Below are 27,252 nucleotides of genomic sequence, written 5' to 3'. Positions count from 1 at the left end.
TGAGGTGTGGAAGGCTTTGGAGGCCACGGGCTTCTGTGTGGACAGCTACGCACAGGGCTCATCCCAGATGCTGAGTTCCACTGATCTCTGACCTGAGCCTGCAGCTTGACAAAATACTCAACATGACTCCAAGGCAGGTCAACCCCAGGAGAAGGGTTGATCTGACTCACTGATAGAAAGATTTTTCTTAGTCTTTGAGATTTAGCAGCTGCCCCCAGTTTGCGGGAACTCCTCACACCCCAGCATCAGATGTGACCAAGGAGAGGAATTGTTGGAAAATTGCAAATGAAGTAAACTCAGTTGTTTCATTAGCCAGAGAAGAGGGATCCTCTTGCCGCCTCACCTGGTACTTGAGTGTGATACCTTAAAGCTGGTCCTCTGGCCCCACACAGTGGTGGTGGTGGGTGCGGCACTCTGGGACTGCGTGTGGAGTCTGGGCACAGGGTGAGTGGGAAGAAAGCTTGGGAGACCCACATGTGCGGAGACAGTGGTGGCCCAGAATCGACCTGGGGTGCAGGTGGGGATGTCCGGGAAGGAGTCAGAGTCTAGCTTTGCACTAGCCAACCAAAGCACTTAGAAGATCCCCTTGCTTCATGCTGGCTCCATGTTCCTATGCTGGCAAGTACGGGTCCCCTGTGGCAGTGTGAGGTGCTCTCCTAGACCCTGGAACATGGTTGCTGTAAACAGAGGTGCCTTCCAAGCTCTCGACTGCGGGAGAACCAGCATGGGGGCCAGCCCTTTGCTGTTTTCTCTACTGAAACCCTACAAACAGGCGATGGGGAGCTGAGTAAAGCTCTGGGCAGCTGCATTTTTCAGAAAGAGGAAAACTGCCCAGTAGTTTATGGGGCAAGTCATTGAACTCTAAGCCATCACAGAGTGAGTAGTTCTGGTGTTTCTTGCCTGCTGCATGACCTCAGACTCTCCCCCCCACTTCCTTCCTCATCTAGCATGTCAGAGAGGTGTGAGCATGAGAGTCGCTTTCACCTCACCTGGGGCCTAGGGACTATCCCTGCCTTGTCTCTGGCTGCACCCCTGCTCCAGTTCACAGGGAGGGTTCTCTGCGGGACATGTGGCCAGCACAGGCTCAGTCCACACACACAGTCCTGGGCTGAGCTGCTTTCCACCGGTAGGCCAGCTCTCCTCAGGACGGATCTAAGCCATAGCTCCTAGTGGCGGTGATGACATGAGGCACCCAGCTTGGCCGAGGGAGGGTGCCAGTTCTCACCTTGGCCTTCTCCTCGCTGGCCCCACTGAGGAGCTTTTCATCTGAATGTCGTGACCACTTGGCTGTTTCTCTCTTGCTCTCCCAGACAATACTAGCAATACACTTTTTTTTTTTCAAACAGCTTAACTTAGGCACTTTTCACACATTTCTTCAAATGATTGTAAACCATATGGGGCAACAGGAGGCATCCATCACACTGCATATGTTTGGGGCAGCTTTTGTTTTTTATTTCCCGGCTGGTATAGCAGCAGTGACTGAGGCTTTGGGGTCTAGTGGGGGGGGTGGTGAATTTTTCAGATAACTGTATGCTGTCAGAATTCCTTGCACACGGGAAGGACCCAAATGGGAAATTTGTTAAGTGATCAGTCCCTGGGCTGTGCAAAAAAAAAATTCTTTAGCAAATTGCTCTTATAGAATCTCTTCCAGGGAGCCTAGAGAATGAAAGGGCCTTCTTTTTCAATCTGCCAGCCTTACCAACGGGTTGAAGGAGCGTGGTCAGTTTCCACTTGAGCACTTTGCCTTATCCAGCTGTGGCCGCCATCTAGTGGTCAAAGACCGTATCCACCAGCTCCTGGGATGGAAGGCAATTCCTTCGGGCCCCTGTGCTGCTGCCCAACACACTAACTCCAGGAATGAAAGGAACAGCTTGAGCATTCAGCGCTTATTGAGACACTAGAATCAGGAGACTCCATCAGTAACCACTTGGAAGACTTGCATGCAGCCCAGCACTCCTGAGGGCAGAGGAGCAGGAGCAGACCCTGCATCCAGGACCCAGGAGGGGTTTACTGTAACTGCAATACCAGCAGCCCAGTGGCTGCTGACCTTGTTAAGTGAACCTCTGGGAGGTGGCCTGCATTGTACCTTCGGGACAGGTGAAAGGGTCGAGAGTGAGCATTGAAGGGAGGGGCCTGGCCATGACCTTTGATATGGTCCACTGAATAGCCAAACACCTTTGATTACTTTTGTTTGTTCTTGTATTTTGTATTTTAAAAATCTTGTCAAGTGTTTTTGTGTTAGGAATAAAAAGTCATAAATTATTCCCAACTTTGTTTCTTGAGGGATGTTGTGATTCCAATGGAAACAGGTTGGAAATCTCCAGGGGAGAGTGGTCAGGGTGGCATGTAGAATGGTTGGATTTCTAGATGGCTTCTGGGGAAGTGAGTTTCCAGAAGTTCACGGGCAGCCCTTGCCTTGCTGTGCTGTGTATTAGCATAGGCGTGGCGCGCCTGCTGCCTCTGGAGGCTGGTGTTAAACCCAAAGTGAGATCCTTCTCCCGACCCCAGGTGTTTAGAGACAGTGTCTGTTGCTAGCCTTAATCGACTGGGTCAGGTGGTCCCTACGGTCCCTTCCAGCTTTTCCAAATCTTGGACTCAAATCCTTTTCTCTTGGTGTGACCATGCAGCCTAGAGAATTCTGAGCAATAGGGAGCCAGGGCGTTCCCTGGCTCTGTGACAGGGTCAAACCAGGGAATGGCTAAACTTGTGAGGTTTTGTCATCCCTAGGGGTACTACTGTAGGGGGCATTATTTATTAGGAAGCTCAACAAGGTAACTACAGCCTGGGGTGTGTGAATGTAAGGCTGTGTTTGCGGGGTGTGTGTGTGTGTGTGTGTGTGTGTGTGTGTGTGCATGTATGTCTGTGGAATTACATTGATGCATTTCTTGAGAAAGGTGCAAGAATTTCACCTACACAGAGGGACACATCTGCTTTGTTATTTATAATAGAAAGCTAAATTTTAATTTTTTAAAGGACACTGCTAATGATTGAGAATCGAGTTTTTAGTTTTGCTATTTTTTTTAATTGGTAGAGGATTTTTATATATTTTCCATTTTGTTGGGTTGTGTCCTTATTTATATAAATATCTGTAAGCGGCAAGGAAGACACCTTCTTTGCTTTTAATTATTGTGGTTGTCATCGTCTCTATTTTGTTTCAGGTGTGATTTATCTGTCTTACCTTCTAAATGAGAAGATGTTTCCCTGTATTTGTACATTGTCAGATTCTATAGTTTCCTAGATAATTTAACCAAATTGCTCTATGTATTATTATTCTGTGAGTATAAAGTTCTATTTTAATGTCTGTAAATACTTCAGAACTGGCTTCTTTCTCAGAACTCCCACCTGTGGAGTTATTGTTTACATCACAAAAACTGTAGAATCTCTATGCTCATGTACTGTAAATAGTGAAGTGATCTGCTTATAAATAAATACACTATGGAGATTAAAGAGAAAATACCACCACAGCCCTGCCAGTGTTTGTCTTTCTTTCTTGTTCCTGCGAGCTCCTGGAGGGGCATGCTTTGCACCATTTGGGGGGAGCCTTCACCAGTGTTGGTCTCTGCTTCACCAAACCTCTTCATTGGCCGTCTGTTCCTGGCACTCTTCACAGCTCATGATCATCATTAGTGACATTTTTGTCTTAACTTTGATGAAGCCATGCTGCTTTTTGAAGAAAGACTTTGTGTTGTTTCTTTATGTATATCAGCTTTCTCACATAAGCACACTAGGTAGATATGCTGTGTGAGGCATGACTGACATGATGGTTTTGGGCAAAAACACCAGGTTCTGATGACAGTTGCTTCTGATCAGTTCTTGGGTGGGTGGTCTGAGGTGTGCGCCACGTGAGCTGAATGCAAAATACTTGTCCTTGTGTGCAAACATCCAGGGAGTGGGGTGAAGGAGTGACTTCCTTCCATATCCTTGGATCCTGTGTGTGCGTATGTGTTAGTTGTATTTCAAAGAGTCGTGCCTTTGTTTTGTCTTAAAGTTGGTAATTTGGACTTTAGGTGCAATTGATTGCAAGATAGCCATGAATCCCTCCCAAAGGGTTGAGATAAGAATGGGTGCAATCAGCCATGGTATTTCATGTTATATGTAAACTGCTTTCCAGTTGTTCTTTATTATGGCCCTAAACAGTTCTCTTTGTTCAGGTGACTTATTTTTTTCAATCTCTGAAAATTGGCTGGATTTCTTAGGCTGGAAGAGATGGTATCATGATTTTCTGTTGTAAAACATCTCTGCCTCGCTCGGGGCAGTGGTGTCTGGCCTCTGTCAGAGCTGGTGGAGAGGACAGCTGTGACTGACGGCTCCCTTCGCTCTTTAGATGGTAAGCTCCCGGATAAGACTGCTCCCTGCACTGCAGGGCATCCCGCCAAGCAAAAATTTCTGGTGGGGGGGTTGGTGTTATGGCTGATGGTATCTCCTATAGTTTGTGTCATGGCTACTCCACTTCCTGTCCAGCCTCCTGCTAACTAATGATCCTGGGGAAAGCAGTGGAAGATGGCCGAAGGGTTTGGGCCCTGGCTGCTCACACCAGAGACCTGGATAGAACTATTGGCTTCAAGCTTTGGCGTGGCTCAGGCCTGGCCACTGGGGAATCAATCAGCAGGTAGGATTGTTCCCTCTCTTTCCATAACTCCAAGATTCAAATAAGTAAGTATTTTCTAAGAATTGTTTTTTCTGAGTGGGTTATGCTGTGGTACAAGGAATCAAATGACAGACTGAGAAGATTAAGACTTACAGGTGGTTTTTTGGTTGTTTTTGTTTTCATTTTATAAATATCTGGAAGTTCAAAATCTTACTATGCCAAGAATATTTTGTCATTTGGAGTTATTACTTAATATTTGGAGTAATTCTAAAGATTTTCTCTGTGAGGCAATATTTTAAATAGCAAGGAAATTTTAAAAAAACCTTTAGGGCATGTTTTCACCAAGTGTTTTGAAGAATTCCAAGGACTCTCTGCAAAACCATTGTTTCCTCGATGAATGCTAGTGTTTGATCCAGGAACAATCCATTTCAGGCCTTGTTGGAATTACTGGTAACGTCAGGCCTAACCTAGGCCGTCACCGGCTCGAACCATTAGTGGTAACCCTAGTCAGGCAGTCTCACTGGGCGCTAACTGTAACTCAGCGAGTGTGGCCCAGCCAGCATCGTGAGCCTCGCAGGGCAGATGAGGAAGGCTGAGAAGCAGAGCAGAGCAATTTGCCAAAGGGCCTCAGAGCCAGGACCTGCAGCTTCAATGCCTGGATGTTCCTGGGTGACACTTGCATCTCCTCTCTGCCTTCTGCTCAGCCACTGCACATAACGTGTGGGGGCGTGCCTCTGCTTAAAAGACCAATGAGGAAAACCAGATCCAGCTCCCACAGGTTCACAGCTTGCAGATATCAGTGCTCATATACCAGAAGCCCGGATTTGCCACCGTGGAAGCCACCAGGATGTGCATCCTGTCCTGCTGTGTTGTCTGACCCTGGGCATCTCCATCTGGAAGGAAGCCAAGGAACTGTGCCGTGGACTGGCCCTGGCCTTGATATCTCACTGGCCCTCTGTGTCCTTGTTTGTATAAAAAGGGAGGTTAGCATAGACTGCGGTTCACAGCCGAGGACAGCCATGAGGTCCCCTCCTCTCACAGCAACTGCACCGACAGGTTCGCTCCTGCAAACTATTTCCATCTGGGAGGAAGAACAGCTCTGCAGTGACTGTAGGAGAATGTGAGACGGGGAAATGTCTCAGACGTCATCCCAAACACAAATCCCCAACAATGGACAACTGATCCTGTGTTTTTACAACAAGTCATTTGCAAAGGGAAAAAAAAAAAGAGGAAAATGGGCTGTTGTGGGCATTACTTAATATTTGGAGTAATTCTAAAGATTTTCTCTGTGAGGCAATATTTTAAATAACAAGGAAATTTTTAAAAAACCTTTAGGGCATGTTTTCACCAAATGTTTTTAAGAATTCCAAGGACTCTCTGCAAAACCATTGTTTCCTTGATGAATGCTAGTGTTTGATCCAGGAACAATCCATTTCAGGCCTTGTTGGAATTACTGGTAACATCAGGCATAACCTAGGCCGTCACCGGCTCGAACCATTAGTGGTAACCCTAGTCAGGCGGCATGGCCTAGTGGCTCCTCCCCTTGAACACGCCAGAATCCCATATGGGCACCAGTTCTAATCCCGACTGCTCCACTTCCCATTCAGCTCCCTGCCTGTGGCCTGGAAAAACAGTCGAGGATGACCCAATGCTTTGGGATTCTGCACCCGTGAGGGAGACCTGGAGGAGGTTCCTGGCTCCTGGCTTCGGATCGGCACAGCACCAGCCATTGCGCTCACTTGAGGCGTGAATCATTGGATGGAAGATCTTTCTCTCTGTCTCTCCTCCTCTCCATATATCTGACTTTGTAATAAAAAATAAATAAATCTTTTAAGAAAAGACATCACCTTATCACTTAAATGCATACGCTTTTGAATTGTCAGCTGTGCATCAGTAAAGCTGGGGGAACAGCAGAAAATGGAAAATTAAAATTGGGGCACGTGTAGCAGGCGTTTCCTACAAACGTTTCAGCATGTGGCAGTCATTCGCAGGTTCTGGTTTAGTTGTGCTGTTTTTAACATCAGTGTCTGTGGTGTGAATGCTGATCAAGCCAGTGACATCCTGCTAAGCATGGCCAACTCAGCCCAGATGAAGATAAACTCTGTACGCAGCAGAAAAATTTATTGATTATAGCAAAAGTTTAGAAATTGAAAACAATTTGCCTAAATGTATGCTCCTTAAAACAAAAGGAAAATCAAAAAATGAACAGTATGTCTTTCTTCTTTTTCCTAAAAAAAAAAAAAAAATGTGTGGAAGCTGTTTGGATTAGATTCCAGCCAACTACCTATTAAAGACAAGTTTACTGCCACAGGGAAAAGTTGATTAAGGGCTGGTGTCACAAGCTGGAATCCCCAGGGAAGCAGATTCTAGAATGGATGAACACTGTGGGTTGCTTGCTCAGGAATGCACAGAAAGAGGGAAGAAGGAATGAGCAGAGGGAGAAGTTGAGCTGTGATGGGAGTCCAGCCACAGCCTTGGGGGGCCCCACATGGAGACTAGGGTAACTGACCTTGCAGAGTGGTCCCTGGGTTGCACTAAGATGGTCCTGACTTTCTCAGGGAAGGCCCAGAGTGTCGTTGCAGCTGGGGTGACTCCCTCCCCACCATCCAACACAAGGAAGTGGCACTAAGGACTCTCTGCCAGGGACACTCACGACTCCTTTATTGAAGGGGGTGTGTGGCCCATCACAAGAGACAAAACCAGTTGTTAGTTGTTCTCCTGTTGCAGGTGGTGAGATATGAATACATGGGGAAATGCTCTTGCTCCTTTAACTATGTGTGGTGGAGGAGTGGAGTCACACATCTGGGATTTGCCTTTAAACACTTAACACTAAGTAAAAATGGAACAAAAATATGTGAATGTTTAAAAAAAAACATAGCGAAGCAAATGCACCCAAATCTTGATATTGGAATGTGAGTGATGAGTTCGTGGGCCTTCAGTGTACAACTCTCTACTTTTTGGAAAAATTGACAACTACAATATAACATTAAATGAAAGCATAAAAACAACACTGTTCCTAAGTGAATAGGTGGGTCTGACATTGTCTAACTGAAGTCTGCAAAAGCTAGAACATTGGTTTTAGCTAGTCGGTACTTCTCAAGGCTAAAAAGGTACATTAAAGTCACCAGACAAGATTAGGCTAAATGCTCTCAGTCAGCTTTCAAATTCTGTGATTCTTGCCTTTCTAGAAGGTTCATGGTTTTCCATTGGCTTGGGTAACCTCTCCCCATGAAAGAGTGGTGCCATTCTGTCAGGAGATCTCTGGTTGCCTACTGGATGCAGCAGGACTTGGATGCAGCTGCGCCCCCTGCACTGGGGGTCCCCCCAGGCTGATTCCCCGAGGCCACTGCAAACAGGAAAGAGAACACAGCAGGTGAGGGGAGACTGCTGCTCTGGGACCTGGTGTGGACCAGTAGTTGCAAACTCAAGGACTTGTAGAAGTCAACAGTAAGTACATATCTAGAGGTAAGGGAATTAGGAATACTGAGAATATTTCTCTGAAGAAAGCAGTGCAGGAACATGAAAAAATGGGAACTACCCCATTAATACTAATGTCTGGGAAAATCAGGAAGTAGTGGAAACTGACAAAGGAGAAGGCCCTGTCCCATGCAAAGGTGACAGTTGCCACTCATCTCCAGCCAGTGTTTGTCAGGAAAAAGTGCAGCAGTTGGTGAAAACCAGTGTTGACCTTGCCAACATGAGAGCTGATGAATGCTGGGTTTTTGAATCTGAAATATCCCAGATTTAAATACGGAGCATGAATCTGCATTTTCAAAAAAAAGCAGTATAGGTGTTTGGCACAGTGGTTAAAAGCATTAGAATGCCTACTTCACATATTGAATTAAGTGGTGGGTTCAAGTCCTTGAGCTACTCCCTATTCCAGCAGCCTCCTAATTAATACAGACCCTAAGGGCCAGCAGCAGAGATGGGAATGAGTGCCTTTCTCCTGGCTTTCACCTGGCCCAGCCCTGGTGGAATGAACAGGTAGATGGAAAATTCTCTCTCTCTCTCTCTCTCTCTCTCTGTCCCTCTCCCTCTCTCTTCCCTACCCCTTTTCAAATAAAATGAGAATAAATAAATGCAGGCTACAGGTTTGCACAAGCCTGTCTCTAGCCCAAAAAATCTGCAAATAGAAGACCCTTCTTCATTGTGACACCCCACTGTTGCTTTCTGTTGGAAAACTGTGGTGTCTGCAACACATGGACCATCCCCCAAGCCATGCAGAGTGGGACTTGCTTCAGAATCCCATATCGGGGCTCCACATTTGCAGTGCCTGTTTAAATCCCTCTGTGTGGCCCAGCAGTGCTGGGACCTGACACTGTCCGTGTTCTGAACCACGCATGATTTAAGAGGGTCAGAAAGCCAGGATGGGGCAGGGTCTAGAGCCATATCCTGTGAGGAAGCAGCAGCCCACCCCACTCAAAGAAATGACTGGGGGCAGTACCCTCAGCAGGGAAGAGCTGGAACAAACAAATCCCATTTGGTTCCTGAAGGCAGAACTATGGCCACTACTGGAAGCTTCCACAAGAACAATTTGAGGAAGGAAGCCCTTTCAGATCATAGTATTGAATGAGGGTGTTGGTAAGGTAGTGAGCCATCTGTCTCTGGAGCATGCAAGCAGAGGCTCCTGATGGTATGAATGGGATTCAGACATCACACAGAGGCTGGGCATCTAACCAGTGGTTCCAGGTTTTCTCCTTTGCCCTGGGGTAGGCATGTGAAGCATTCTGCCCTAAGTGGTGGGGGGCACTGGCTGCGAGGACTGGAACACCCCTCAGCCCTAGGCTTGTAGGCAGGCTCTGCCACTTGCTAAATACGTGACTTGGCCTTAACCCCTCCTCTCTGCCATGTTCACTGCATTGCACTCCTCTACTGATGGAGGCAGCAGCAGGTCATCAGGAAGGCCGAATCCAAGCCCAGATACTGCTAGCACTTTGGGTTGTGTGTGTGTGTGTGTGTGTGTGTGTGTGTGTATGTGTTGGGGGTGCAGGGAGGGACTCCCTGCCTGCACGTACCTGGCTTGACTGTCTGCTGTTTCTGCTTCTCCTCCTCCAGCGCTTTCACCTTGGCCTCATACTCATCAGCCAGCGCCTTCCACTCTTTGCGGTTGTTGGTGATGCCATCCAGCATGGGGGTGATCTCCTCGTGGAAACGGGAAAATTCCTGGAAGACAGCGTGTGTGAGTGTGTGCACCTCTGGAGCCAGACCCTGGGGGAGGCATGGCTGAAAGGGTCTGACCCAGCAAGGCGCTGCCTTGGTCACCACAGCCCTGGGTTTCTCTCGTGTCAAACCTACCTGGCACCGCTGTCTAGCATGAAGTTCAAATCCCATGGATTCCAAGCCCATCTGTGTCCCAGTGCCCTGGAGGCCTCACACAAGCTGTACTCTGTGCTGGAAGCACTGGAAGGTCCTTTGCTCCTGAGGCTACCTGCTTGTCACTATCTCAGAAATTCCTTCTCTTCTGACCCCATAGGTAAGTCAAAACCCTCTTGGAAGTTTCCAAAGCCATGTCTTACCACATCTCACCTGTCGTCCCTAGAGAGGGCAGAGACCCAGGCTGCCTTCCTCCCTGGGCTGACCCTGGCCCAGCACAGCGAGGAGCTGGGGCACGGGGACACCCTGTAAATCTGTGCTGAGATGGGGAGAAGCCCACCCATGAGCACGGCACATGGCAGCCACGAAGCAGCTCCTGTCTTAGGCAGTCCAGGAGGAAGCAGAAGGCGGAAGCCCTACCTTGTAGACAAAGGTGCATACGAAGTCAATGAAGCCGACCTGCAGCTTGGGGAGTTCGTCTGCCTTGTTTCTGTCCATCATGGGCTGCCAAGCGAGAGGCAGAATTAGCGTGATGGGCAGTGAGAGGGACCCACCTCTCCAAGGCAGCATTCTTCCTCAGAGAACAAAACCTGAGCTGTCAGTTCATCAGGTTTCCAGATCTGACTGATATGTTGTAGGAAATATGGGGGACAGAGGAACATGTCCAACACCACCACACAGAGGCAAACAATCCGGAAAGTGGGAGACACTGCATTTAGGAGACCTAGTATTTCACACATGAATGGGATTCAAGAAAAAAAATTCAGAGTAGGGGATGTGGGTGGGGGTAGGGGATGGGATGCTATTGAGGAAAGATACTTAACAGGTATAACCAGCAGAGGCAGGGTGCACCTGGACTGGATCTCTGAGTTCTTATTCTCAGGCAAAATGAATGGAGGCTGGGGGTCGGATCACAATGAAGTAGCCATGATTTTGTCAATATGATAACGATATTGTGGTTGTTCGTGTGTCTGTCTATATGAAGCTTTTAACCTCTTAGGAATGTATACTAAAGCATTGGTGGGAGAAATGATATTGCCTGGGATTTATTTTTTAAAGACTCCAATCAAAGCGGGGGAAATGCCTTGGAGGAAGCAGATAAGGCAAGAACAGCGCCTGTTTCTAGTGACTGATGCCTCATCAATCATCAGCTGTTCTTTCTGCAGTTACAATAAGTTAAGAACTACAAGTCCTGTTCCTGCTTACAGCACCTTCTCCCCATCTTCCACTCTCCCTTGGCAGCTACTTCACATGGCAGCTCCCTTGCCCCTTAGCATGTTCAAATAGGTTCAACCCATCCCCATACCAAATGCTTGCCCCATCCTCTCCAAACCCACCTCTACCTCTTTAGCTTCACCTCCAGGGCCTTTAGGAAGCCGTCTGGCAGGCGCCCCTCCCTGCCTCTGCTGAGTCAGCCTGCACTGTAGATGTGGCTATAGATGCACCGAAAGCTCTGGCTCGGTCTGTGCTGTCTGAACAGACCCGGGACAGTGGGCTCCCATGGTGTTGGCATTACGAGGGCCGTGTAAGCACGGAGGTTCACTTCTCCAGCTCTGTGGTGCTCAGTGAACCCAGAACAGACACCGGAGCAGGCCTGGCCAAGCTTAGGAGCTGTACATTGCTAGGCTCTAACCCTAGAGCTTCTATTTTGGGTGTCAGGTGCAGCCTGTGTGTTGTTTCTAACGTGTGCTCAAGGAATGGAGTTGATAAAGAACCACTGTATTAGGCAGAGGTCATCTCCGGGGTCAGGTCTCACATCTGTATGCCAGGGGGTTCACGTCTGTGGGTCAGGAAGAGATCCTACACACCCGACATAGGCTGATGTTTCCCCCTACACAAATACACACATAAGTTCACACAGCATGCTCACACACATGACCACACACTTGCAGGCTCACACATGCTCAGGCACATGATCTCATGTGTCTCGCACATGATTGCATGCCCTATGCTCACTCAGACATGAATGTTAACATACATATGCTCTTGCATGTATGCTTACACACACGTTCACATACTCAAACATGTTCACACACACACACACTCACAATGGGATTCTGTTGCAGCACTGTGCGCTCCAGGTCACCTTGTTCCCAGAATTCTGCAGCAACCAGTAGAGCCACCTGCAAGAGATAGATAGTCCACCCCCCACCACAGTACACAGAGTCAAATCCCAGCCAACCCCACCCAGCCCTGCTCCCGCCTGACTTGCATCTCCGACTTAGCAAAGAAGAAAAACTCACCCCTGCCCTGCCACCCCGATTTGGTTAAATGTCTCAGCAAAGGAGGAGGAAGCATAGGTTCACTGGCCCTGGGGCTGGACCAAGAGAATCCAGGCCCTCATTGCTGCAAACAGCAGTCTCGGGGTCCCCTGGTCTCGGGGTGAGAGTTCCTACCTTGCTCTGCACCTCCCAGGGCTTGGTGATGGCTGAGAGATCACAGGCGGTCATCATCATGGCCCTACATACACAGAACACCCTCCGTCAGCCCGCAGCCACTGATGGCTGCGTACGCTCACATGCCAGTTAGTGCTGCCCTCTCTGTTCTTTCTTGGCCTCTGCCAGTGGGGGCTCCCCATCTCCATGGTGGGCAAAGGGCTAGCTGCCCCATGGCACCTGAGGATTGGGCTTGCGTCCTGCCTCTGCCAATTTTCAGAGATTTAACATTGGAAAAATCAAGCCATCCTTCTAAGCCTCCTGTGTTGGTAATGGTACTTTCCATGATCAGAGTGGGTAGAAGGTTAAGTGACGTGTAATCTGTAAAATCTCCTCACGTAGTACCTTGTATGTACACTGGAAACACATATTGGATTTGGTATGTATCAGGCAGTGTTTAAAACCAGTTTTTTTTGGAAGTGCCATCACAGCAGTAAACTTGAATCCTCGTGTACTTGAGTCCCTCCCACGATCGGATTCCAGACCCCTGATTTCAGCCTGGCGCACTGCAAACCCCTGTAGGTATTTGGAAAATGAACCAGAGGATAAAAAACCTCTGTCTCTCTGCCTTTCAAATGAAATAATACACCTAAAATGTGTAAGTAGATCTCATCGCGTCTCCAGGGTCCTTCCTCCCTTGTTCAACGTTTCTCAGACATGTTCTCTTTGTCGCCTGACACAGCAGCTGCCAGAGCCTTTCCAGATGCTTGTTCTGGAAGTGCCACCACTGTGGATTGCCAGCTCACAGCGAAGACTGTCTGCTCCTGTCCCTCAAGAACCATTCTTTGCCACGCCGGAGATGACACTCCCCCATGGAAGAGTGGGCAAGTGTGACCACTGCTAAGAACTAGGGGAGGCCCATATTAAGAAGTAGCAGGAGGGGCTGGCATTGTGGCCCAGCAAGTCAAGCTGTTGCCTGCAACGTGTGCATCCATATGAACTCTGTTTCCGTTGCAGCTCCACGCTAATGCACCCAAGGAAGCAGCAGAAGATGACACATCTTGCTGTGGCCCTTGCCGCCCATGTGGGAGACCCAGATGAAGCTCTTGACTCCTGGTTTCAGCCTGGCCCAGCATTAGCCGTTTTAGCCATTTGGGGAATGAAGCAGCAGATAGAAGATCTCTCCTTCCTCCCTTTCTCTCTCCTAGTAATTCTGCCTGTTTCCTTTTTTAAAAAAAAATTATTTTTTATTTTTATTGCAAAGTCAGATATACAGAGAGGAAGATTTTCTGTCCAATGATTCACTCCCCAGGTGACTGCAATGGCAGGAGCTGAGCCGATCCGTAGCCAGGAGCCAGGAGCTTCTTCCCAGTCTCCCACACAGTGCAGGGTCCCAAGGCTTTAGGCCGTCCTCGACTGCTTTCCCAGTCCACAAGCAGGGAGCTGGATGGAAAGTGGGGCCACTGGAACATGAACCCACACCAATATGGGATCCTGGCACGTGTAAGGTGAGGACTTTAGCCGCTAGGCTACAGCACCAGGCCCATAAATAAATCTTTTAAAAAAAGATAGCATAAGGGAGGCAGTGAATGAAAAATTTAAAAGGAACAAACATACAAAAACCCAAGACAAGGCTGAAGGGAATAGGGGGAAAAAGAAAGAATTAAAAAATAAACTCTGAAAGGGAACACTGAATAGGAAAGGCTAAGGAATATTACTGCGTGGATAGGGACCATAGCAATAAAATGGGAGGGAACAGACAAGGAACTGGAAGAGGTGGTGTGGGGCACTGGAGGAGGCATTTTGGGGTGGGTCACCTAGGACCTCGTGTGCTAGGACTTCCCTTCTGGGAGAACCCAGCATTTTCGGGAAGTCAGCAGGTGGAAGGGAGCCATTTAGGGGTTGGGGGTCTCAGGTCCGGCTTCAGGAGACAGTTCAGGAGGCTGTGTAGGATGGAGCAGGAAAGGAGAGGGTGCAGGGAACCTCGGGCAGGCCGGTAGGTGAGGCTCGAATCCCCTGGGTGAGGCTCACAGGCAGTGGCAAGGAGAGTACTTAAGAGAAGACTGAGGTTCTGTGCTTGACACGCTGTGCAGACGGTTGTACCACTGGTCACCTGGTAGCTGGCATATTTTACATGAGCTGGTCTGGGCAGCCATAAGAGTGACCAGTGATTTTACATGCTTAAATAAAATCTTCAAAATGTACCTAATTATTCAAGCTTGCAGGAACACATCTGTTTCTTGGATTCAACTTTATGCCTTGTGTCAGCATTTGTGCCCTGCGTTGTGTAAGCTGTGTGGACATGGTGAGTTTGCTCTCCAACAGATCAAGCAAGTATATGCTCAGCTCTGCAGTGGCGTCCCCAGTGGGATCCAGGGCCATGGCTTCCAGAGAGCACTGGATATGTGCGCTCCTTGGTCCAAAGCACCCGACCCTGCAACCCTAAGGAAACACCTGAGTGTGCGAGACAGAGCTTCCCTGCTGGCGTGAGGACAAGAACACACAGGCATCAGGAAAGCCGGATGCACCAAGGGCCCCTGCCTTAGGATGAGCCTTCTGTTCACTTCAGCACCAACCCTTTGCTTGGGGGGCGCTGGGGAATCCAGAGAGGCTACAGGGGGTTGCCAGTCCTTCAAGAAGCACAGAGCCTAAAACACTCCCCACAGCAGCCTCGTGCAACAGCAAGAACAAGTATGGGTACCAGAGGTAGGAGCAGCTTAGCACAGTGGGCATCTATGAAATGACAGATCAAGTTTTGAGGGTGTATAGGAGTTCTCTGTTACAGATCAAAAGGTTGTGATCCTCCAGATTCACATGTTGGATCCCTGAGCTCCTCCTGTGTGATATTAGGAGGTGAGTGCTCTAAATGCCAGCCATTGTGGCCATTTGGGGAGTGAATCTACAGCTGGAAGAGCTCTATGCTTCTCCTTCTTTGTAACTCTGCCTCTCAAAGAGATAAAAGATAAATCTTTAAAATAAAGAAGAAACCTAGCCTCTTGGTTGGCCACAGCAATCAAGGGGAGGGGATGGAGTTCAATGGCAAAAGTCTTAAGAGTCTATGCAGGGCCTTGGAGTCAGAGCTGAACTAGACCTTCTGCCTCTCCTGACTAGCTGTGCGCAGTGTGAGCAACTCAGGATCTTTCCGCCTCAGCTGGGCATTTCTAAAGCATGAGCATCACAGTAAGTTAAACCCATGAAACTTTGATTTTTCAGGGCAAATGCTGTGGTAATGTAGGCTAATCTTCAAATTGTGATGCCAGCATCCCACATGGCCTCCAGTATGAGTCCTGGCTGCTCCACTTCCCATCCAGCTCCCTGCTTGTAGCCTGCAAAGGCAGTGGAGGCTACTTCGAATCCTTGGGTCTGTATACCCACATGGGATACCCGGAGGAGGCTCCAGGGTCCTGGCTTCAGAGCGGCCTAACCCTGGCCATTGTAACCATATGGGGAGTGAACCAGAGAATGGAGGATCTCTGTCTCTCCTCTCTGCAACTCTGCCTTTCAAACAAAAATAAAATATTTTTTAAAAAGGAGTTCAGATCTTGCTCTCAAAAACAGGATTCAGCAGTTTCTTGGGTTTGACATTGCCGATTGCTCCTGAGGGTTATTGTGATGATCACATGGGGTGACCTTCTCATGCACCTGTTGCTCTCGTCATCAAAACCACCTTCCTTCCACTGATGATTCAGGGTGCGCAGGTGTGTGCCGCTCGCTCGCTCAGTCGGCCGGAAGCAAGCAGTCCTCACATCCGCCCGGAGCGCTGTGTCTTCCGGCTGGCTTCAGCCGGGCAGCGGGCAGCCGAGAGCTTCTTCCTTAGCCCTGGCGGACACGCTGTGCTGGCTTCCAGATCTCTCACAGGACACTCGCTCACCACCCCTGACTGCTGAGAAGGTCACGGAGGAGCCTGGCTGTGCGAGGGAGCTGGAATGACCTGGGTTCCGGACCTCAAGCCCCACGGACGCCTGCGTGGCACCAGGTAAGCCACTTGATCTCTCTTGGCCTGGCTGTCCTAGTTTATAAAACGCGAGACCTGGAGGTGGCAAGCAGTCTCTGTAAAGGGCCCGGTAGGAAGCATTTCTGTTTCCCAGACCAGTTGAGGGCTGAAAGCAAGGTCGGCTTTTCCATTCAGCAGAGCACTGCGGGCCCAGGAGAATAGTATACTTTCTTTCAAAAGCAGAAAAAAGTAATACAGTAATAAGGAATATGTAATATTGAATTTAGCCTTGATTATAATTGTATTTGTATCCATAGCCATAAAATCTTTTACTTACTTTCTAAAATCTTTTTTTAAAAATAATTTTATTATTTATTAATTTAAAAGATAGACTTAGGGGAGGGAAAGACAGGGAGAGATCTTTCATTTGCTGGTTTATTCCCCACATGGCTACAATGGCTGAAACTGAACTGGCTGAAAGCCAGGAGCTTCTTCCAGGCTCCCACATGAATGTAAGGGTCCTAGGACTTGGCCCATCCTCTGCACATCCCAGGCACATTAGCGGGGAGCTGGATGGAAAGTGGAGCAGCCGGGTCTCAAATTGGTGCCCATATAGGATGCTGGCGCTACAGGCGGCAGCTTGAAAAGTTCTGTCACAATACTGACCGCCCCCCTTACTTGTTTTGAATGGAGATAGGAACCATGAAGACAGGAATGCCCAGGACTTGCAAAAGTCAGAATGCAGCCCTGGGCAGAAGAACAGGCTCTATTTATAGACACTGGAACTTGTATTTCTCATCATTTTCCTTTGGTCATAAAACATTCTTATTTTGATTATTATTATTTTTTTTTTTGCCAGTCAAAAACATGTTATGCTTAGCCTATAAGACAGCTTGTGTCACCCCTCAGCAGCAGGGGACTGTTTAGCCCTTTCAGCTTTTGGGGGCCTACTGCAATGGCTCAATTGGGTGCTTTCTGCCTGCAAGTACTGGCATCCCATATGGGTGCCACTTCAGATCAGCTCAGCTCTGCTCTGGCTGTTTGATCATTTGCTTCTCTCAGTAAATCTACTTCTCCAATAAGTAAATAAATGAATAAATAAATATATTTGTAAGTGAAATCTGAGGCGAAGGGTTCAGTGAGGAGGAAGCTGTCATACCTTTGCTCTGGAGTTACTGTGGCTCTTGTTCCTGTGTAGTGACACCCAAGTAGTGAGATGCAAGAAACAGCTGGGCAGGAGTCTAGCCAAAGCCAGTCAGCTGGGGCCTGTGCAGGAGTTAGCTGTGGGCCCTAGGAAGCCCAAGTCATAGCCTGCCACAAGACCCAGACACAGGAAGGGGCTGTTGGGTTTATTTTTCCCAAGAACCAATTCTGGCACCAACCGGATGGCTTGCAATTGAGTTCAGCCCCCACCCCAGCTGCCTGAAGTTAGCACCAGACAGTACGGATTTTCAGGGTACAGCCAGCCTCATGTCAGAGCCAATTGTAGGTGCCTTGTCCCCAGATTAAAACCACTTCTGTTTGACTTGGCTACAAAGTTGGGATTCTCTTGCTCCATTTTCGACTTAGCAGTTTGCTGAATCAGCTCTCAAAAGTCAGGGAAAAGCTTCATTTGCATATATTGAGTTCTTGTAAAGGACACAACTCAGGAACAATCAGAGAGAAGTGGGGCCTAGGTGGAGGGTGTGGGGATGGGGAGCGGGTGAGTGCCGCCCTCCCAGCAGCTCCCTGAACCATGTGCTGGGAGCTTTGATCTCCTAGATGCGGTTGATAGCATTAGCATCTTGCAGTCAGCTCAGCCTCCGGGCCCTTTTTCCTTGGGAGAGGTGAGGGTGGGGCGAAAGTGGGAGCAAGTCACCCATCAAGGTTTGCTCTACACAGTGCCCTCTCCCTAAAGTTGTCTAGGGTCCCGCTGAGAGCGCCCCTCATCAGAACCAATGATACTCAGGAACTCCATGTGAGACGCTGGCCAAAATTCACATGCAAAGGTCTTTTATAACAGGAAATACTTAAAACCAGCAGCTCCTCCAGCTCAGCCCCCACTGTCATCCAGAAAGCATCTACGACTACACTCCTCATGGAGCAGACACGTGAAGGCACCTGCACACACAGTGCGTGTAGCCTGCGGACTGCTTGGCACCAAAGCCCCGCGTGTGTACCAGCTCCACCCTCCCTGGGTGATGTTCTGAACATCAGACTACAGGATGGACCCAAGCGGGCCCTATGGCAGTGCTTCTGAGCTGGCTGAGTTTTTGTCCCCAGGAGATGCTGGGTAATGTCTGAAGGCATGGCTGGTTGTCGTACCTGGCAGGCAGAGGCTGCTTCCAGTGCGCAGAGACCAGGGGAGCTGTGTAACATCCTGTATCACCCAGCACAGGTACAGCAAGTTACCCGCCTCAAATGTCAACAGTCCTGGGAAACGGCCTTTACAGGTCTTTTTAGACTTTTTAATTTTAATTCTTACACACTTGAAAGTGAGCATTTAAAACTATTTTATCATAGACCCAATATTCACAAAACAGCTAATCTGCAGCACATGATAAATATTAAAGCTACTGTATGATCCTCTAACTGCAAAGGAATCTAAAGAGCATGGCAATTTGACACCAACTGTCAACAAAGACAAAAAACGCACCAACAAATTTTGTTGCCCTGGGTTAACAGCTGCCTTCTCTCCATGTACTGGGATTTGTAATTGAGTTCTCTCACGGGGTGTTATTCTGACATTTTAATTATTCCATGTCTTACATGACATCATTTCTTTGTGCAATGACACTGCACTGCATGAGAGGATTGTGACTTACCTGACTGGTATCCTACTGATGGTTACTTGAGCTGTTTTCCATCTCTGCTGTGATTGCAAACAACAGGGGAAAAAAACTTGATGTATTCTCTGTGGTGCCCGTGTGGGAGAATGTGGAGAGGGGAGGTCCTGGATGTGAGATGACTGAGGCAAAGCGTAAGGGGGTTTAAGACTTTTGATCGGTGTTGCCATAAAGACGGACCTCTTGACACTCCCCGCTGGGGAGCGAGAGCGTGTGCCTCTTCCCCCTCTGTTCTGCACGGTGGCGAGGGCGTGCAATCAAACACTGAAACACTGCATCTTTGCCAACAGGATGGCTGACAACTGCATCGCGTTCTGTCTGCTCTGCATGTGAGTCATCATTGTCCCGTTCGTTTACATCCCACTGTAATCCCTTTTCTCGAAAGTGTCTGTTCATGCCTTTTGCACTTTTCCTATTCATTTTTCCCTTGAATTGTGTTACACTTCAGTTACTGAGGAAATTAGCTTTTTGTCAAAAATATTGAAAGCGTTTTCTTACCTTACTTTATCTTGCCTTCTGTCTTTGGCTCTTTATTTGTGGGTTGGGCCCAAATCCTTAATTTTTGCATAGCCAAATGTAACTGTTTTCTTTTTTAGCTTGTAAATTCAAAGTATTCTTGAAGAAATTCCCTCTGAAATTATTTTAAGTCTCTAATGCTTTCCCCTTGCCTGCTTTTCTCTCCTTCTCCTACCATTTAAACATTCTTGATTCATCTGGGACTTATTTTGGTGCGAAGTGAAGGAGGGATCTCCCTTGTGGCACCCCACTGTCCCTGCACCATCTGTGAATGCGCAGCTCTCTGCATTTTGAGCACGTACAGAGGCCTGTGAGTCTGTGCCTTGACCTGACCAGCAGTTCGTGTTCACCCCTGAGCTGCTTTTAGTTCTACTGGTTCCCATGATTATTCTTCTACTTCAGAATTTGCCAGGCATTCTTGCCTACTTGTAAGAATTTTAGGATCTTCTTCCTAACTAGCCCCAGAATAAAAAGAGGCTTTTTTAAAAAAACACCTTAAATAACTAATTAAACAGAATTAATTCAAATAAATTATTCATTTATTTGAAAGTCAGAGTTGCAGAGAGACAGGAAGTAATAAAAATCTTTCATCTAGGGATTCACTGTCCAGAATGGCTGCAATGGCTGGGGCTGGGCCAGGCTGAAGCTAGGAGCCAGGAGCTTCTTTTGGGTCTCCATTGTGGATGTCAGGGACCCTAAACACTTGGGCCATTTTCCACTGGTTCCCTCAGGCAATTAGGATGGAGCTAGATTGGAAATTGAGCAGCCAGGATGCAAACTACTGCCCACCTGGGATACCAGCATTGCAGGCAGTAGTTTTACCCACTATGCTGGAGAGTAGGTCCTCAACAACTTTGTAATATTGAGTGCTCTTATTCCAGAACAAAATGTTCCTCCCACCTATTTGGTTCTTCTGATTTACCATTTTGAAATGGCTGGTGAGGAAGTTCCTTGACTGCTTGGAATAGCTCTGATCTAAATGTGTCTGCACCATTGGGAGGGACGGTCATACTGCTCCCTAGGACCTGCATGCCTTTCTCGAGGCCTGGTTAGACAAGTGCAGGACACAGGGAGGAGCTGTTTGCCAGTCCCAGCAGCTGCCTCTTCTCCATGACAGGCACTTACAACACCTGACCTAATCATACCATGTTTCCATTAAGCCTCTGGGATAAAACTACCCAAGGCTTCTTAGAAAATGGGTCAGGCCTTTCTCCACTTGAGATCCTTCCAGGCCATTACCATCAACACCCAGGACCCATCACAGGGCCCACAGGGTGGGGGCTGCACTTACAGCCACCAAAGGCCTCACATGTTTCCTCCTCACCCCATGGCCCATTGGGATGAGCTGTGGAAGAACAGTGAGGATACAAATAGAGGTATTCACTAGCAACTTGCGGATGAGTCTCATGGTCAGTCAGGCATATGCCTTTAATTGCATGTAAATCATATGAATCTGTGACTAGCACAACAATATTGCAGGATATTGTAATATGCAAATGAAGGTTTAGAAAATGAAGCCAATCTGGGGCTGGTGCTGTGGCATAGTGGGTAAAAAGGCTGCCTATGACGTCAGCATCATGTATGTGTGCTGGTTCATGTGCTGGCTGCTCCACTTTGAATCCAGCTCCCTGCTAATGGCTTGGGGAAAGCAGCAGAAGATGGCTTAACTATTTGGGCTCTTGCAACCCACGTGGAAGACCTGGAAGAAGCTTTTGTTTCCTGGCTGTTGTAGTCATCTGGGGGCGAGCCAACAGATGAAAGATAGCTCTTTCTTCCCTCCTCCTTCATTTTCTCTGTTTCTCCCACTCTCTGTAACTCTGCCTTACAAATAAATAAATCATTTTTGAGAAAGATAATTAAGTCCATTTGTAGCAATAGCCTATATAGTATCACCCAAACCATAATTATTCTGATGCGTTTTGTTTTCTCAAAAGCATGAAAGGTAAATCCCTTTGCCCCACAAATCCTAGACTTCATGATTTGAATGCTTCGAATATTTTTTGTATAGAGAGAAATACAACACTAATAAATCATCATATATTCTAGTGCTAAAATAAAGATTAAGCATATTTGTATGTTATAACTTGCAATTCAGCTATGGCATGGCTTCATTTTCTCTGAGATCAGAGGCCCCCACATGGCAGGTGTGTCAGAGCTCTGCTAAGAGCCGCCAGAGCTGTCAGTCCCTCAACCCAAAGCAGAAGAGGGTCAGGAGTCCCCTGGTCTCAACTCACATCACGATTTCCTTCCGGGTCTGCTCCAGCATCATGTACTGTGTCCATTCCTGGGCATTCTCGTACGTCTTGGACTGATCCACAATCTTCTGGAACATTGTCCTCTTCCTACAAGACACACCAGTGTGTTCAGTGGAGCCAGTCTTAAAATCAGACAGCACCTATTGATTATTCCAGACAAGGGCTTATTAATCAGTATAATTAATCCAGCAATGTTCCAAGAACCAATGCCTGGGGGTGAAGCCCTAGGACCTAATCCTGACTGTGCCCTGATTTGTGATCTCTTAGTGGGTCTCGTGCCTTGGCCCTCAGTTTCCCCACTTGGAGAATAGAATATCTAATCCACAGGGTCTCTGGGTTGGGCCTAGCATATGATACAGAGTAGATCAATTGGAATGATGGTGTTTGTTGCTGTTATTCTGATTATTAAGAAGAAAGGAAACACCTACTTGAAGTACAGAGCTAGGTCTGTGGCGATGATGGCGATGTCCATCATGTGGATGGCGTGCTCGTGCTGCCGGCGGTTGAGGTTTTGAAAGATATTCAGGCTCTACAGAGAACGTCCAAGGAGGGCTGTGAGATATGGTGCCAACAGCAAAGCCGTCCACCTGCCAGTTACCATCCACGGTGACAGTAGAGGTTGCCCAGGGTGGTGGGAAGAAAGCTGCCTGGGTAAACTCGGGCTTGTTGTGGTGTGGGACCTCCAGGCCAGGCTAGGCCAGGACCAATAAGAGAGTCTCAACCTACCTCATCTCGCAGCAGTGTTTTTCCAAACTCCAGGTGGTGTCTTTCCAAGATGGAGGACCCATGGAGCTTGGCCAGTGGGTTCTGGGATCTGAAGGGAAGGGAGGGGAGGAAGAACAGATAGGATATCAATGTGGAATGGCCAAGGTCAGGTTGAAGTCATTAACAGTCCTGCCACCTCATTGTGTAGGCAGAGGGACTGAAGACCAGGAGTGAGACAGGAAAACTGGGCTGTATATGGGGTCTTCTGATCTGGCTCCAGCTTTTCTGCACAAATGATTCTGGGCCTCTTTTGGATCACCGACTCCTTAGAGAGTCTGAAATATTGTGTTTGGGGCCTGGCGTGGTAGCCTAGTAGCTAAAGTCCTCACTTTGCGTGTGCTGGGATCCCATGAGGGCAGCGGTTCATGTCCCAGCTGCTCTACTTCCCATCCAGCTCCCTGCTTGTGGTATGGGAAAGCAGTGGAGGATAGTCCAAGACCTTGGGACCCTGCACCTATATGGGAGACCCAGAAGAAGCTCCCAGAACCTGGCTTCAGATTGACTCAGCTCTGGCCATTATGGCCACTTGGGGAGTGAACCAGCAGATGGAGATCTTTCCCTCTGTTTTTTCTTTTCTCTGTAAATCTTTCCAATAAAAATAAATAAATCTTAAAAAAAAAGAAGAAGAAGAAGAAAAGAAAGAAAGCTGTAGTGTGTTTGGGCCTGGCACAGTGGCCTAGCGGCTAAAGTCCTCGCCTTAAACACGCCAGGATCCCATATGGGTGCCAGTTCTAATCCCAATGGTTCCACTTCCCATCCAGCTCCCTGCTTGTGGCCTGGGAAAGCAGTTGAGGACAGCCCAAAACCTTGGGATCCTGCACACGTGTGGGAGACCCGGAGGAGGTTCCTGGCTCCTGACTTCGGATTGGTACAGCACCGGCCGTTGCAGTCACTTCATTGGACAGAAGATCTTCCTCTCTGTCTCTTCTCCTCTCTGTATATCTGACTTTGAAATAAAAATAAATAAATCTTTAAAAAAGAAAAGAAAGAAATAGTATGTTTGTGGATCCCCTGTGGCCAGCCATGCATGCTGGTACCAGGCCATGCTGGTGTATCACCCATTCCTTAATCCTCTATACTCTAATCTCAAGGAAAGCTCTGGAGTCCCCACCCAGCTGTGTTTCTATGAGTTTCTTGATTTAGTGTCTGCCGAACATGGGTATGTGCTAAGTGCTGGGCTTGGTACCTAGAGGCCCACGCTCTCCAGCCCTGGAGCAGCAGGGTCCCAGGGGGCCTCATGTGCGAGATGGAGCTGACTCTTGTTGGTGCTGTGCCCAGTCAGGATCTGATGAGAACATGGTTCCAGCTCTGGGCCTCCAGGGCTGCATGAAAAAAATACTCATGGGGAACGGAGTTTGTTCCCAATGGCACTTGCTTTGCCCAGCACAGAGCCTTATCAAAGAAAGGGAATGAATGGGCTGTGTCTGTTCCTGGCACCTTGGCTCCAAGGAGGTGAGCAGGTGGGACAAGAAAGGAGGAAAGAGGAGGCATTGATTGTGCTGCTTTCCTGTGGCTGTCCTGACAGATCGCCGCCATGACTTAAAATAATACAGATGTGTTTTTTCAAAGCCTTGGCATTCAGAAATCTGAAATACTTTCCTCCTGGAGGCTCCGAAGGAGAATGTGTCCTTACCTCTTTAGCTTCCAGATGCCACCTGCAGCCCCTTCCTCCATGTTCGAAGCCAGCAGGGTGGCATGTTCGCTCCTTCAGGCTTCCTGCCTCTTATAAGGAAACTCTTACTACTTGGGTCAACTTGGTTGCCTGCCACATCCCAAGCTCCCTCACCCAGTCACATCCACAAAGTACCCTTTGATACGTAAGGCCACGTATTCCCAGGGATCCAGGCTATGAGTTATGGACATCTTTGGGGGTCACTGTTCTGTCTCCTACAGGGTGGCCTGAGGTACCAAGGCAGCAGGAAGTGGGAAGCTGTGGGTAGTGGGATTTCTTGATGGCAGTGAGTCTGTCTGGGGATCTTGTAGGCCTCAGCAATGAATCCTGGGGCCAAGGGCCAGGGGACAGGGCAGGGAGGGATCTGGTTAAGGCTGACTCACTTCATCTGGTAGAGGTTGTTGGTGCCTCTGTGGTCAATGTCATGGCAGAAGGCAGCAGTGACCATGGCCAAGGCCTCCAGGTCCGTGAAGTATCGTTTCAGCTTCCCTGTCTGGAAGGTCAGCCACAGATGCAAGTCACTCCTTTTGTGGGACTAGAAGCAGGACTAAAGTGTTAGAAGAAGGGGCTCTGGAGCTTGGGAACCTGGGTCTCGCCTCGGCTCTATCCCTGACTCCCTGTGGTGGCCAGAGATTTTCCTGGAGCTGACTTTTCTAGAATGTGCAACTAATTTTTTTAAAGTGTTTTATATGGGCCAGGCATGATGAGATGCCAGGGCTGCAGACAGAGGAACAGCCTGTTACACCGCAACACCTGCCACTGTTCCGCTTGTCATCCAGGTTCCTGTTAATGTCCTGGGAAGGCAGCAAAGGGTGGCTCAGGTCTTTGAACTCCTGTGACGTGTGGGAGACTTGGAAGAAGCTCCTGGCTTCCAGCTTCAGACTGATCCACTTCTGGCCACAGCAGCTATTTGGAGACTGAACCAATAGAGAAAAGACCTCTATGTCTCTCCTCCCATTCCCTCACATAGTAATTCTGAATTACTATCAATTTTTAAAAATAGTTAAAGTGGTAAAGTGTCTTTCTACATATTGGAAAATGTAATTGATATATATGCACACATAGATAAAATGAAAGACTCATATATTTATATATTTTTAAAATACTGAATAATACTATTTCATTAGTTAAAAATGAAATAAATGGTGTGTATTTTCTGCACACTGTGTGTTCCCAAATATACCTCCAGGCTTCCAAAAGAACCTCTAGAAGAGCTCGTGCCACAGCTTCCTTCAAATAGCTGGGCTTCTATTGATAGCAGTACTTCGGGGGCAATTCGCTTTCACTTTTTATTTTATAAGCTCCGCTATCCTTGTAATTCTTTGATGCTAAGCATGTACCCCTTTGGCATTTCTTTTAGGACCATAATCAGAAAGCATGGCAACACAGTGGCTGTCACGTTGTGGAGTCTGCATGAGGTTGTCCAGCGTGCAGCCAGCCCCTCCAGCCCCCGTACCACCAGCAAGGAGAACATGGTCTGGCCCACGTTGAAGCCGTGCCGCCAGTTGTGGTAGGTGATCCTGCGGTAGCCCTTGCTCAGGGAATACATGAAGCGCACCAGGGCCTGCAAACACAAGCACATCTGTGAGGCAGCGCTCCTGGCCAGGTGCCCTGGAGCTGCCCTCCTGAGGTTCCCCCAGCGCCAACAATGGCCCAAAAGGTGGGAGGCAGCAGTGGCAGGTGCGCTTTGCGAGCTGCTTATTGCTATGAACATGGATGTTGTTATTCTACGGCTGGTCTCAAACTGCACCCCGGAGTGCAGTTGTCCTGGGAAAAGCCAGCAGTGGCTTCACAGGAAGAAAAAGAGAAAGGTTTCTTCATCCCTGGGGTTCTCCAACTGGGATACCTATCAGAACCATCGAAGGGTTTGTGTAACCTGATTCAGGCTGGGAATGTGGCTGTGTGATACACTTGTGATTCTGCTAACTGCTCCGTTATGGACCAGGTGGTCCAGAGAAACATTTTCTGCAAAGCACTGCTTTAATCAGAACCTGGGAAATTCTGAATAACGCATATACCCCCTTTTCTGTCTGTGTCCCCTCCCCTTGCATTCGCAGTGCCCCTTAGGCCTTCCCTGTGGAGACAGAGCCCAGTGTGAGTGGATTTCACCCCATTCTCACCCCTGCTTTGCCAAAGGGCCCTTTTGTTCACTTAATCATTCTCAGCCTTTGGGACTCCCTGCCTGGAAGCCCATGGTGACCCAACTACAGGGTTCCCTGAGACCGCACTGTGACCTCACTGTGACCTGAGGCTTCATCCCCTCAGCGCCAAGGGCGGGTTCTTTTTAAAGTGGTTACAGATCCAAAGTTCAGGAAGAGGAAACAGAAAAAGGGAAACCAGAGAAGTTTGCTTGGCCTCACCTCTTGCGGAATGTGGAATTTTTCTACCACTTTGAGCTCGTAGTACATTTGTATGCCACATTTTACCAGCTCCAGTTCCGTTAAGGGCAAGTCACTGAAGTGGAATTTATTAATTTCATATTTCTCTGCATCTGGCAGTTCCCCTTGCTGTATGTAAGCGACAAAGTCAAGTGATCAAGAATTGTTCCTGGACTGCCCCCTCCCCTGCCCCCGCTCATCCCTGTCTCCATCCTGGGTGTGCTGGGAGGGCCAGAGCAGAGAAGTGGGAAGCAGGCATTGCAGAGATACTTCGTGCCCACTCCAAGCACCTGCTATGGAGACACCAGGGCCGGGGCTGCCCGACCTACTCACCAGGATCTCAGCCAGCTCCTCTTCCTCGCACTCCCATGGCTCCTTTCCATAAACTTCTCTGGTTTTCTGCCAGGGCCCAGAAAAAGCAGAGAAAATACTGCAAGTTATAATCTTGAAGGCCATGCTCGGCCTCCACTCTTCTATTCTCTGTGTTTTTTTTATCCTCTAACATCTTTTCCACAAAACCACTGGTTCAGGGAGGCTGCCTCCAACACTGATGGATGAGCAAATGTGGCCTTGGGCAACTGCTGAGACCTGCAGCCCAGTCGAAGCTCTGCCACCTACTGGCAGTGTTATT

The 27,252-nt window shown here is 48.3% G+C and overlaps 1 protein-coding gene across 1 annotated transcript in view; it reads right to left on the bottom strand.

The window, feature by feature from the left end:
* Positions 1 to 7,484: 7,484 nt before the first annotated feature.
* The window catches only part of PDE6A (phosphodiesterase 6A), a 60,532-nt gene continuing 40,764 nt past the window's right edge, over positions 7,485 to 27,252 (bottom strand). Inside the window, exons 11-22 of the mRNA XM_004587543.2 lie at positions 26,955 to 27,020; positions 26,604 to 26,750; positions 25,700 to 25,807; positions 24,627 to 24,736; positions 22,533 to 22,620; positions 22,235 to 22,335; positions 21,786 to 21,893; positions 12,298 to 12,361; positions 11,950 to 12,024; positions 10,322 to 10,405; positions 9,604 to 9,751; positions 7,485 to 7,934 (exon numbers count right to left, since the gene is read on the bottom strand). Of these exons, the coding sequence (XP_004587600.2) occupies positions 7,858 to 7,934; positions 9,604 to 9,751; positions 10,322 to 10,405; positions 11,950 to 12,024; positions 12,298 to 12,361; positions 21,786 to 21,893; positions 22,235 to 22,335; positions 22,533 to 22,620; positions 24,627 to 24,736; positions 25,700 to 25,807; positions 26,604 to 26,750; positions 26,955 to 27,020 (1,176 nt within the window). The 3' untranslated portion in view covers positions 7,485 to 7,857. The remainder of the gene's footprint in view (positions 7,935 to 9,603; positions 9,752 to 10,321; positions 10,406 to 11,949; positions 12,025 to 12,297; positions 12,362 to 21,785; positions 21,894 to 22,234; positions 22,336 to 22,532; positions 22,621 to 24,626; positions 24,737 to 25,699; positions 25,808 to 26,603; positions 26,751 to 26,954; positions 27,021 to 27,252) is intronic.

Source organism: Ochotona princeps, chromosome 19 (genome assembly GCF_030435755.1).
Source record: "Ochotona princeps isolate mOchPri1 chromosome 19, mOchPri1.hap1, whole genome shotgun sequence".
In the NCBI taxonomy this organism is placed as follows: Eukaryota; Metazoa; Chordata; class Mammalia; order Lagomorpha; family Ochotonidae; genus Ochotona; species Ochotona princeps.
This window is presented reverse-complemented; position numbering and strand designations above follow the sequence as displayed.